The 9,985-nt window shown below is 61.1% G+C and overlaps 1 protein-coding gene across 4 annotated transcripts in view; it reads left to right on the top strand.

The window, feature by feature from the left end:
• The first annotated feature begins 1,374 nt into the window (after positions 1-1,374).
• RNF213 (ring finger protein 213) overlaps positions 1,375-9,985 on the top strand; it is a 121,324-nt gene continuing 112,713 nt past the window's right edge. For 3 of the 4 annotated variants that reach the window (XM_047758383.1, XM_047758381.1, XM_047758380.1), the window contains exons 1-3: positions 1,375-1,487; positions 3,625-3,772; positions 9,347-9,504. In XM_047758383.1, coding sequence (XP_047614339.1) covers positions 3,676-3,772; positions 9,347-9,504 — 255 coding nt within the window. In that variant the 5' untranslated portion in view covers positions 1,375-1,487; positions 3,625-3,675. The remainder of the gene's footprint in view (positions 1,488-3,624; positions 3,773-9,346; positions 9,505-9,985) is intronic. The other variant, XM_047758382.1, reaches the window with a different exon arrangement.

Raw genomic sequence — 9,985 nt, 5'->3', positions numbered from 1 at the left:
GACTGGACAAGCACACAGAGAACCGTGGAGGGACGATCCCCTGGGGCCATGAAAACGGCCTAAAGCCACCTCCCTTCCTGGGGCTTCTTCTCTCACTGGAGGAATTCTATTTCCTTAGGCCTCTGTTGGGTTTAACCACTAAACATGCAGCACCTGGCAGGCAAGTGTGTTTTCTCAGGCCACGCGACGTGTTCATTCTGACACTGCCAGGCCCGCTGTTCTGACAGTGGTGCCCACTCTGCTGGCCCTCACTGATTCCCTGTCACTCTGGGGCTGGACCAGGGTTCTGATGTGCACACTGTCCATAGGTCCCCAGCCTGCCAGGCCCAGCTGAGCTCTGCCAGCCTTGCCCCCCTAAATCCTAAGCATTGCCTGAGCTCAGACACAGATGCTGGGACTGAATGGCCAGTAGAAGCCAGCCCTGCAAGGGACAAGGGCTGCAGGAGGGGAACCCCAAGAAGGACAGAGCTTGCTGTTTTCAGCCCAGAGGAAGGGCAGTGTGACTGGAGGGTGTGGGAAAGGAGGAGATGGTCGGAGAGGTGGGTGGGAACCCTGGAATCCTGGGCCCTTTTTTTTTTCTTTTCTGTTTTCCTTTTGTCTGTGCCTGAGCATGAGGAAGTTCTGGGGCCAGGGATCAAACCTGGGCCACAGCACTAACAAGCTGGATCCTTAACCCACTGAGCCACCAGGGAACTCCCCTGGCTCCTTTTAATGGCACAGTGATGCTCCCCTAACTGGCATTTGCAGCATCATGCGAGCTTATGCTGAGTTCCTTGCAAGTGCTCTCAGGCCAGTGTGGGTTGGGAGGGCAGAGGGCAGTGAGGGGTGAGTGGCGTGATGTACATAAGGCACTTTGCCCAGGACCTGGAAACGACCTTCCCGGTGAGAGTAACTCTCCCAGCGCCCTAGGAGCGGGGACCCGGAGCCTGACTGCTGAGAAAACGGAGGCATGAGGTGGGCCGGTGCAGAGGCAGGCCAGGACGCTGGCCTCTGGGTTACCAGGGACCAACTGCGCGTGGCCCTGTGGTCCCTCAGTACGCACAAGGCCCCGACGCCATAGGGCAGGTGACCTCCACGTTGCACCTGAGTGGCCTAAAGCTGGCCAAGTGACCAGCTTCGTGTCCTTCGGACCCCTCCTGGGCTGGCCGCTGGCTCTGCAAGGTCCTGGACACTGGCCGAGAGCTGGGGCCAGACGGGGGGTTGCTGGGGTGGCTGGGAGGGACCCCTGCACCACCCCGACCTGGGTCGGTCGGAACCAGGGCTTCACTGAGACCAGCCCCACGCACGCAGCGGCAGGAGGGCCCTCCCCCGGGGCGTGCCACCTGGCCCGGCGCCCGGCCCACTGGGGGGCGCCACCCGACGGGGAATTCCAGTCACACGCCCGCGAACCCCGCGGCGCGCGCCGTAGCGGGCGGAGGGGCGGGACCCGGGACCAGAGAAACGAAACCGCGCAGACCCGCCGCGTCGGGGACGCAGGAGCCGCGCAGGTGCGAGCGGGCCGGCGAGGCGGGGGGCGCGGTCGCGGGGCCCGGGCGCGGGTCCGCCGGCCGCGGGGTCGGTGGGCGGAGTGCGGCTGTGCGGGCGGGATGCCGGGTGCCGTGAGTGCGAGGCGAAAGTTCCCGCGGGTTCGGAGCGGCCCGCGGGTCGGGGGCCGTGCAGGTCGGGGTCCGGGTGGCCGCGGCCCGGCCCGAGGCGCTGCCGCGGAGCGGCGTCTGCGTCCCGAAGCGCCGCGTCCGGCTGTCGTCGGCTCTGGGCCGCCCCTTCCTGCGGCCCCGAGTTTCGGTTTCGCCGCGGGTTCCCGGTGCAGCCCCGTCTCAGGGTGCCCAGGGGACCCCGCTCGCCGGCCGCGCGCAGCAGGTGAGCGCGGCGGAGGCCGCGCGCTTTGCCGGGGGGCCCAACCTCGGCTGCGAAGGACTCCCTGGAGAAGCGGCGGGCGCGGGCTTCGAACCCTGGACCGTACTGCCCAGGGCCGGGGAGCGGCAGGGACTGACAGCGGACGGGGGCGGGCAGACCCGGGGACCTGTGCCTCGTCCTGGAACGGAAATGAAAAGTGATGTTGCGAATGACGCCCGTGTCCTTATTTCCTAGTAACTTTTAGGAGAAAGGCAGCACCGCCCACATCACCGCGCCGGCCAGAGCGCGGGCTTCTCCCGATTTTTCCAGGGCTACCTGTGGCCGTGGGAGAGGTCAGGTTGGCACCTCTGGCCTTGAGAGCCGCGAGGGGGACGCGCCCCGGGGGGCTGAGAATGAGGGAGTGGAGAACGGTGGGGGCCACGGCCTGGCTTTCTTTGGTGTCACTTGGGGGGATGTCGCAGGGAAAAGGGGGAAGGGAAAAGCCCGGAAGCCCACTGAATAGAGAGGCCTTGGTGCTCCCACCGCCTTTAGGCCCCTGGCGCTGGCGAAACAATGGGACACTTGAGTGAGGAATTCTGCACCCTGCTGTGAGTTTTTTGTCTGTGAGGAAGCAGAGCTTTGGAGTAAAGGAATACGCTTCAGGAGCAGAGGGGCGAGGGCCCTGGGCAGTGGTTGAGAGTCGGAGGGAGACAGTGCACAGGCTCCTGCTGTGGTTGCTGCAGGGGGGGTGTGGGGGGCGGTGGCCAGGCCCGAAGGGGAACCGCACACTGTGGCCTGCCCCCTAAACGCCCCCCATCAAGCTGTTGGAGGCAGAAGGGCAGCCATGCCACGGATGAAGTGAGAATGAGAACTGGACACGGGCTGGTGGCAGGGCTGGAGCAGGGAAGTCACCACCCGATGAGGGCCCTCCCGGCTGCTGAAGGAGCTAGCTGGGCACTGCTCCAGCAGGGTTCTGGGATCTGAAGCCAGCAGAAAAGGGTGGCCGGTGGATCTTTGTGCTCCAAGAGCCAAGACGCTTTCTCCACGCTCACCTGGGATGCACCAAGTGGCCCTTAGAGGCTGGAGAGTCTCGGGTCCGAGTCGTGGCTTTGATGTGACCTTGACTTTGATTTGCTGCCACCCCCCAGAGGGTGTTCTGAGGGCCAGTCAATGAGAAGAGTGCAGGCTCAGTAGAGGGCAACCCCATTATTAGGAATTATGACCCCTGGCGGAGTTATTAGGAATCCTGACTGCCAGCCCTGTAGTCCTGGGCTGCCCTGTGCTGGCTGGTCCCTCCGGCTGGCTCTGACTCAGCCATTTGCAGCTCCCTTTTCTGCAGTGAGACACAGAGAGGCTTAGTCCCTTGGTGGGGCACGCAGCAGGTACTCTCACCCCATGTCTTACCTCGGGGTTTTGCACAAGCTGTGTCCCTGTCTGAATCCCCCAGGACCCCCAGCCCACTCACTTGGCTCAACGGTCCTGGCTCCCAGTCTCAGCTGGGCAGGGACATTTTTAGATTCACTGAGTGAGGGAGGGCTCAGGAGGCTGGGAAGAGGGAGCCCGGTGGGGGCAGCAGAGAAGGCGGTGGGTGCCTCCCTCTGACCAGGAGGGAGTTGGATGGGGAGGGTTTGGGATGAGGTAGGCTGTGAGCGCGGGGTCGGGCTGGGTTTCTGTTAAGCAGGAAGCACTTCTGTAATTTCTCTTTCTCTGAAAATGAAACTGAAGCAAGGCTGTGGTCACATGACAGGAGGCTGGGTATAAAGCTGGCTGTCTTGGGACTCTTGCCTCCAGATCTGCGGGGGCATATGCCAGCCTCAGGAAACACCCTCCCTCCCTGGCGGTATGCAGTGTCCTTCCTGCCAGCACCTCTCCAAAGACGTAGCTGCGAAGTTCTGCAGCCAATGTGGACACAAGCTGCTTCCTGCAGCCCCTGGCGCAGGTAAGACCCTGGGGGTGCTGGGGGCTCAGGGGGGTGGAAGGGTGGCAGTCAGCTCAGTTCGGCCAGCTTCCCTAGACAAGGAGACCCTGGCCAGGAGGCAGCCTAGGCTAGCAGAGTGAGGTCTTCTATGGCTAAAGAACTCTTTCTAGAAGAAGCCCTTTCTTAGATATATAGTTTGATCTGGCTCTTTGCTGGAGATCTCTATCACTTTTCAAAGACTTTCAGTTTCATTTCTTATTTTTATTTTTTACTTTTTTGGTCTTTTTATCTTTTTAGGGCTGCACTGGTGGCATATGGCGGTTCCCAGGCTAGGGGTCGGATCAGAACTACAGCTGCTGGCTACACCACAGCCACAGCAACACAGGATCCGAGCTGCATCTGTAACCTACACCACAGCTCATGGCAACGCCGGACCCCTAACCCACTGAGCAAGGCCGGGGATCAAACCCGCATCCTCATGGATGCTAGTCGGGTTCTTTCATGGCTGGGCCACGACAGGAAATCCTCAGTTTCATTTCTTAATGAGAACTTGAAGTTTCCCTTCCCCATTGGGAATGGGAGGTGTTGGACTGAGCTGAGGGGCCTTAGAGGATTTCAGAGGATGTTTCATGGAAGTGGCATCCCCAGCCCAGGTGGGGGGCAGGGGGCCCCCACAGCTTGCTGGCCCCTTCCCATGAGAGGCAGCCAGTGGATGCATGAAGGAGGAACTGTCGGGTGGGCCTCACCTGCTGACTGGTGGGTCCTTGATTCTCTCAGTGTCCAGGACCTCGGGCTGTCTCCCCACCCCTTCCAGTATACACGAGGCCTGCTCTGACCACAGGACCTTTGCACTTCCTATTCCCTGTGCCCAGAACCCACCTTTCTGCAGAGGCAGCAGAGCTCTCCCGCCCCCTCCTCCCAGTTTTTGCTCAGTTGTCTCCTCCTGTCTGGAGGCCCATTGTAACTGCCCGGTTGAAAGCTGCTGCTCCACCCTTTCCTCCCAATCGCAGTGCCCCTGGCCGGTAGCGCTTGGCTCACACCACGATGGGGCTTCAGAGGTCTTTCCTCTCTAGTTCACTGCTCGGTCACTAGTCTCCTGTACGGTGCTTGGAACACAGTAGGTGCTCAAGAACCGATTGCTGAATGAACCAAAGAAGGTGCATTTTGAGTCAGGGCTGGGACAGCCGCCTCCCGGTCCCTTGCTGTGTCCTGTCCCTGCTGCATTTGCATGAAGCGCTCCTATTACGGAAGCTTGCTTTGGACTGTAGGAGGTGCGGAGAGGTGGCCACTTTTTGCTGCTGGGTTTTTCTTGATTTTCTTTTGCTGCAAACCCTTCGGTAGAAGCTCGGGCTGAGAGAGTCAAACCTGAGGGCTCTATCTTTTCCTCCGAAACACTCTGGGGGGGTTGTCACAGAGTCCCACGCTTGGTGGGCAGTGAGTATCTGCTCTCGTCATTGATTTACGGTCCACGTGTTGATCGAATCGTGGTGTGGCGGAGCTCTTGGTGTCCGGGCAGGATTTCCCACCTGCCAGGACTCCTTGCCCTGGTCACTAGAACATCTGCCTGACCCCAGGACCTTGCGGGGAGGGTGGGGGTGCTTTGGGGCCTCCGAGACTAAAAACACACCTAAAACCAATCAGTTAACCTGATGTGCCCAGTGCTGTGCTAAACATTGAGGGAGGAGTTAGCGTTTCCCCCCATTTTCCAGATGCCAAGAGTGAAGCACAGAGAGGTGGAGTAACTCACCCACAGTCACACAGCTAGTAGCTGGCAGAGACAGAATTTTGAACTCAGGAGCTGGAGCCACTGCCCTGAAAGGAAGCTGCCCCTGAGGTCTTCCTGGCCTCAGCGCTGTCAGGGAATTTTTCCTCTCCCCGTCTAGGTCCTTCTGGCTGGTCTAAAATCAGGGCTTCATTTGAGTCTCAAGTCCTACGCCCAGTGATTTTTTTTTTTTTGTCTTTTTAGGGCCTCACCCAGCACATGGAGGTTCCCAGGCTAGGGGTTGAATCGATCTGAGCTGTGTCTGCGACCTACACCACAGCTCATGGCAACACCAGGTCCTTAACCCACTGAGCAAGGCCAGGGCTGGAACCTGTGTCCTCATGGATGCTAGTCGGATTTGTTTCCCCTGAGAACTCCAAGTCCTGTGCCTCCTTTGGGAGGGGGTCTCTCCCCGCTGCCCCCCTTTAAATTTCACAGGGCTGCTGAGAGCAACTGACATGTTTGCCAGGGGGACAGGGAATAAAGCCACGTCTGAGAACACCTGGTCACCTTCCAGGGTCCTGCGTGTTCAGACAGGTGGGGCAAGCAGGCAAGACGGCTCTCCAGGGGAGCTCTCTCCAGATACCAGGTTAGAGGTCACACTGGGGCCCCCAGCCCTTAGCAGGGCATGGTCACTGCCAGGGTGGACAGCCTGCACCTCTGAGATGCTTGGCATCTCTGCCAGCTCTGGGGGCAAAGGCTTTGACGGATGTTGGGGGTTGGCTGGCTTCTGGGCACTCCATTTGTCTTCCGTGAGCACAGTGAGGCCTGGACAGGGCCATTGTCCTTATGGCTGGGTCACTGGGGACGGTCCCTTACTTGTCCCTGGGTGGGGTGCAGGTAGGGCCCTGGCCGCTCAGTGCGGGTCACAGAGAAGGACTGAGGCTCCGTGTTGCATGGTTGCCGTCCTGACCATTGCACGCTTCACTCCCAAGGGTCAGGGTTTAGGGCGCAGCCCTCACCCCGCCTGCCACCGCTTCTTGCCGCCTTCCTCACACCTTGGCTGAGTCGCTCCGTTTACAGGAATGGAAACTGAAACCAGAATGTTGGGAGACTTGGGTCCAACTGTTGGGCAGATTATCTCCACCTTTCGGCCCCTCGTAGGTCTGCCAGGCGGCCCAGCCCATGCGCTCTGGGCATCCTGGATACTGGGCTCCCTCCGATACTGCGGGTGGGGCCGGTCCCTTGGGAGCCAAGGTCTGTGGTGTCAGGCGAGGCTGCAGCGCAGCTGTCCGGAGGCGCCGGGACACCTGGGCCTGGGCAGGGAGTGGGAGGCCGTGTGGCTAAGAGCGTGAAAGCGGAGTGTGCGGAGAGTTCCAGGCCACCCTGGGCACAGGTGCAGCGTGGCGGGCTCTGCCAGGGGCGATGTTGGTACAGCCTGATGGTAGAGCAGGGGTGGCGTTCGTCTGGTCCGCTGGGGGAGGGCTCCCAGGGCCAGTAGGTCTAGCTGCTAAGTCCTAGTGATGATTTGGGGTTGCCTCTGGGGTCCCTGCCCTCCTCCCCGATTCCTGCGCTAATCAGCCATTGCCTGGATGAGGGGGTCTGTCTGAAGGGGATGCCAGTGTGTCTCTTACCTGCAGGCACACCTGCTGCAGGGAGGTCCTGCTGCCCACGGTGCCTGGTGCGCCCTTGTTCCCCTGAGCGGAGACAGAAACTTACTCTGGTTCAGCCACAGTCCTGGGGGAAGCACCGGGGCCCAGAGTGCTGTCCCCTGAGCCTGTCCGGGCGTCTGCGCCAGGCTGGGGGCCTGAGCTGGACACAGGGTGGCTGTAGATACAAGTGAGGTTTTGCTCTTACAGCATCCAGCCACTTTGCTTTCAAGTCCGATGACCGTAGACGTAGTCCGTGCTGAAGCCGATGATCCACCTGGTCCAGGAGGATGTAAACCCCCCGAGGCCCCTGAGCTCACCCCCGGCCCCAGCCCTCCTCCGCCTCTGCTGACACTGCGCCGTTGACTGGTGTGGCCCCTTCCAGATATTCCCGCCTCGTGAAAGCGAGCACACACGCACGTGTGTTTCTGTAGGCTGGCGCGCAAGCACCTTCCTGTGGCACCGCTCCGTGGCCTCTAGCTGAGGCCAGCCTCAGCTCTGCCGCGCAGCCAGCCCTGACTTAGGAACGCCTGCTGTTCCGCCACAGATGCCCTCAGCTGGGCCTGGTGCTGGCATGGGATCTGCCCCCAAGGCCGGTCTTTCTGGAGGACACGTTCCTAGGGCCAAAGCCCCCTTCTCCCCAAGGCTTCTCCACCCCCCACGTGCAGGCCGCAGGGTCTTTGGGGTTTCATGTCCAGCACACTCTGTCCAGCTTTGGGCCATTGGATGGCTGGAAATGGTACCTCTTAGATTCCATTCTCACTACCCCTCCCCTTTTTTGGGGGGGGGTTGTTTTTGGCCTGTGGCATATGCACACGTTCCTGGCCAGGGATCAAACCTGAGCCACAGCAGTGACAACCCCATGTCCTCAACTGCCACCACCAGGGAGCTCCAGGAAGCTCCTCCCCCCGCCCCCCAGATTACCATTGATTTTCAGGGCCTTGAGCTTGTCTGTGTTGGAGATGACCGGAACCCAGCTCCCTGCCTTCTCTGCAGGAGAAGTGCCCTGGGCCCACACACGCATGTCCAGACTGAGTGGGTCACACAGAGATGCACACAACTCTGCATCTTTCTCAGGTCCCAACAGCCCTGCTTTGTCGTCAAGGAGGCAGACTGGTCCAGCAGTTCCCAGGCATCAGCTCCATTTGTCTGACTGGGAGGAAGGGGTTGATGGGTTGGAAACCTGAGCAGCCACCCTGAAGCCTGCTGTTCTGCCAATCACTGCGGCTGGGGAGATGCCAGGTTCTGAGTGGAGCGGGCTAGTGGGGGGGGGCGTGGCCCACAGTGAAGGCAGGTGGAAGGGAGGGGAGGTCAGAAGGCTCCAGTTTATCACCCAAGGACAGCGGCCCTGGGCTGTTGAGTGTTACCAGTATCCTCCCAGCTTTATTTAGTGCTTTGGCCTTGAGGTTCATAATGTGTTTGTAGATGTTTAATGTATTTGCTAGTAGTTCCGAGTCCCACTGATTAAAATCATCTAGTGAATGGTTCCCTAGGGGCTTGCATGTTCGCGGCACGGGGGGCGTCCAAGGAGCACAAGGCCACTGTCCCTGCCTTCCAGCACCTGCAGAGGAGGAGGGCGGTGGTACGACTGGGCACTGGGCAAGGGGAGTGGGAGGGACTTTGGGAAGGTGCACCCCCTCCCCTCGAGGGCCTGGGGCCTTGGGGATCAGGCCAAGGAGGGTTCCAGGCAGAAAACCATATGGAGTGTGTGTGTCTGTTGTGGTGGGGCCTTGAGACCTAGTTTTGACCACAGACCCTTGGAGGGTTCCACATGGGAGGGGCCGCCGTATCAGGCCCTCAGTGCTGTGCGGAGTCTTGACTCTAAGCCGGTGATTCTGAAGGCCGAGCAGCCCCCAGGGTACACGGACCGAGGCGCTGGGAGGGCCCTGGGCTCTGCCAGGAGGGGCTCTGGGAACAGGGCGCCTGCCCCCTGAGGGGAGAGTGGGGCTGCTGTGGGGGGCAAGGACTGGGCACAGGACTCTGTAGACTGAGGTGCCACTGAGCCAGCAGGGTCCTAGCTGTGCTGACCGGGAGGCCCTGGACCTGCTGGGCTGGGGCCAGGGTCCCTGGTCCCTCTCGCCCACCTGACAGCAGAAGTTGCACCCGGCTCGCCTCACTGCAGCCGGGGCAGGGCCTCGAGCAGGGAGAGGGCTGCTGTGGACATCGCTCCTGGGAGGGTCCAGGTTTTCTTTCTTGACGTTCACACGAGTCTGCGAGATGCGACCCGTCTGTCTGCCTTTGCAGCTTCTGAGAACAAGCTCACGGCGCCCTCGGCCCCGGAGGGAGGCACGGAATGCGGACGGGAGCTGATGGACAGTAGCCCTTTCTCGTCCCTGGGCCCAGGCAACGGGCAAGAAAACCCAGATGAGCACTGTTCGGACGCCTCCTTGCAGATCCAGAAAGTGAGTGCCGGGCCCCTGGGAGGCGGGTCTGGGAGGAGCGGCCTGCGGCCCCTGCTCCGCAAGGCCACCACTTCCTGCTGCCGTTCCATCAAGGCCCATGGCCTCCTTGCCAGGACAGCCTCGCCGCACGCCCTGGGCTGCGGCAGAGCTCACCCTTCTGTGCCTGAGCCATCGCAGGGCCCTGGGATCCCCGTCCTGCCCCCTCCCTCTCCCTCCCACATGTCGTGTCTTCCAGAAGCTGGCTCTGAGCTCCTGAGCTTCTGCCATGAGGGTGTCTGGCTCTTCTCGGGCCTTTTGCATGACCAGGCAGGCCCTGAGGTGCCTCTGGGGAAAGGGGGGCGCTTGGGAAATGCTGCTGGCCAGCCGGATGCTGTTCCTTGAAGGGGAAGCCACGCTGTCTTGTCTCCCTGTAAGGGTTGGAGCCGGGAATGCGTCCCTGGAGTCAATGACCAGGCAGGAGCCAGGGGAGGCTCACAGGGAC

Source organism: Phacochoerus africanus, chromosome 14 (genome assembly GCF_016906955.1).
Source record: "Phacochoerus africanus isolate WHEZ1 chromosome 14, ROS_Pafr_v1, whole genome shotgun sequence".
NCBI lineage: Eukaryota > Metazoa > Chordata > Mammalia > Artiodactyla > Suidae > Phacochoerus > Phacochoerus africanus.
This window is presented reverse-complemented; position numbering and strand designations above follow the sequence as displayed.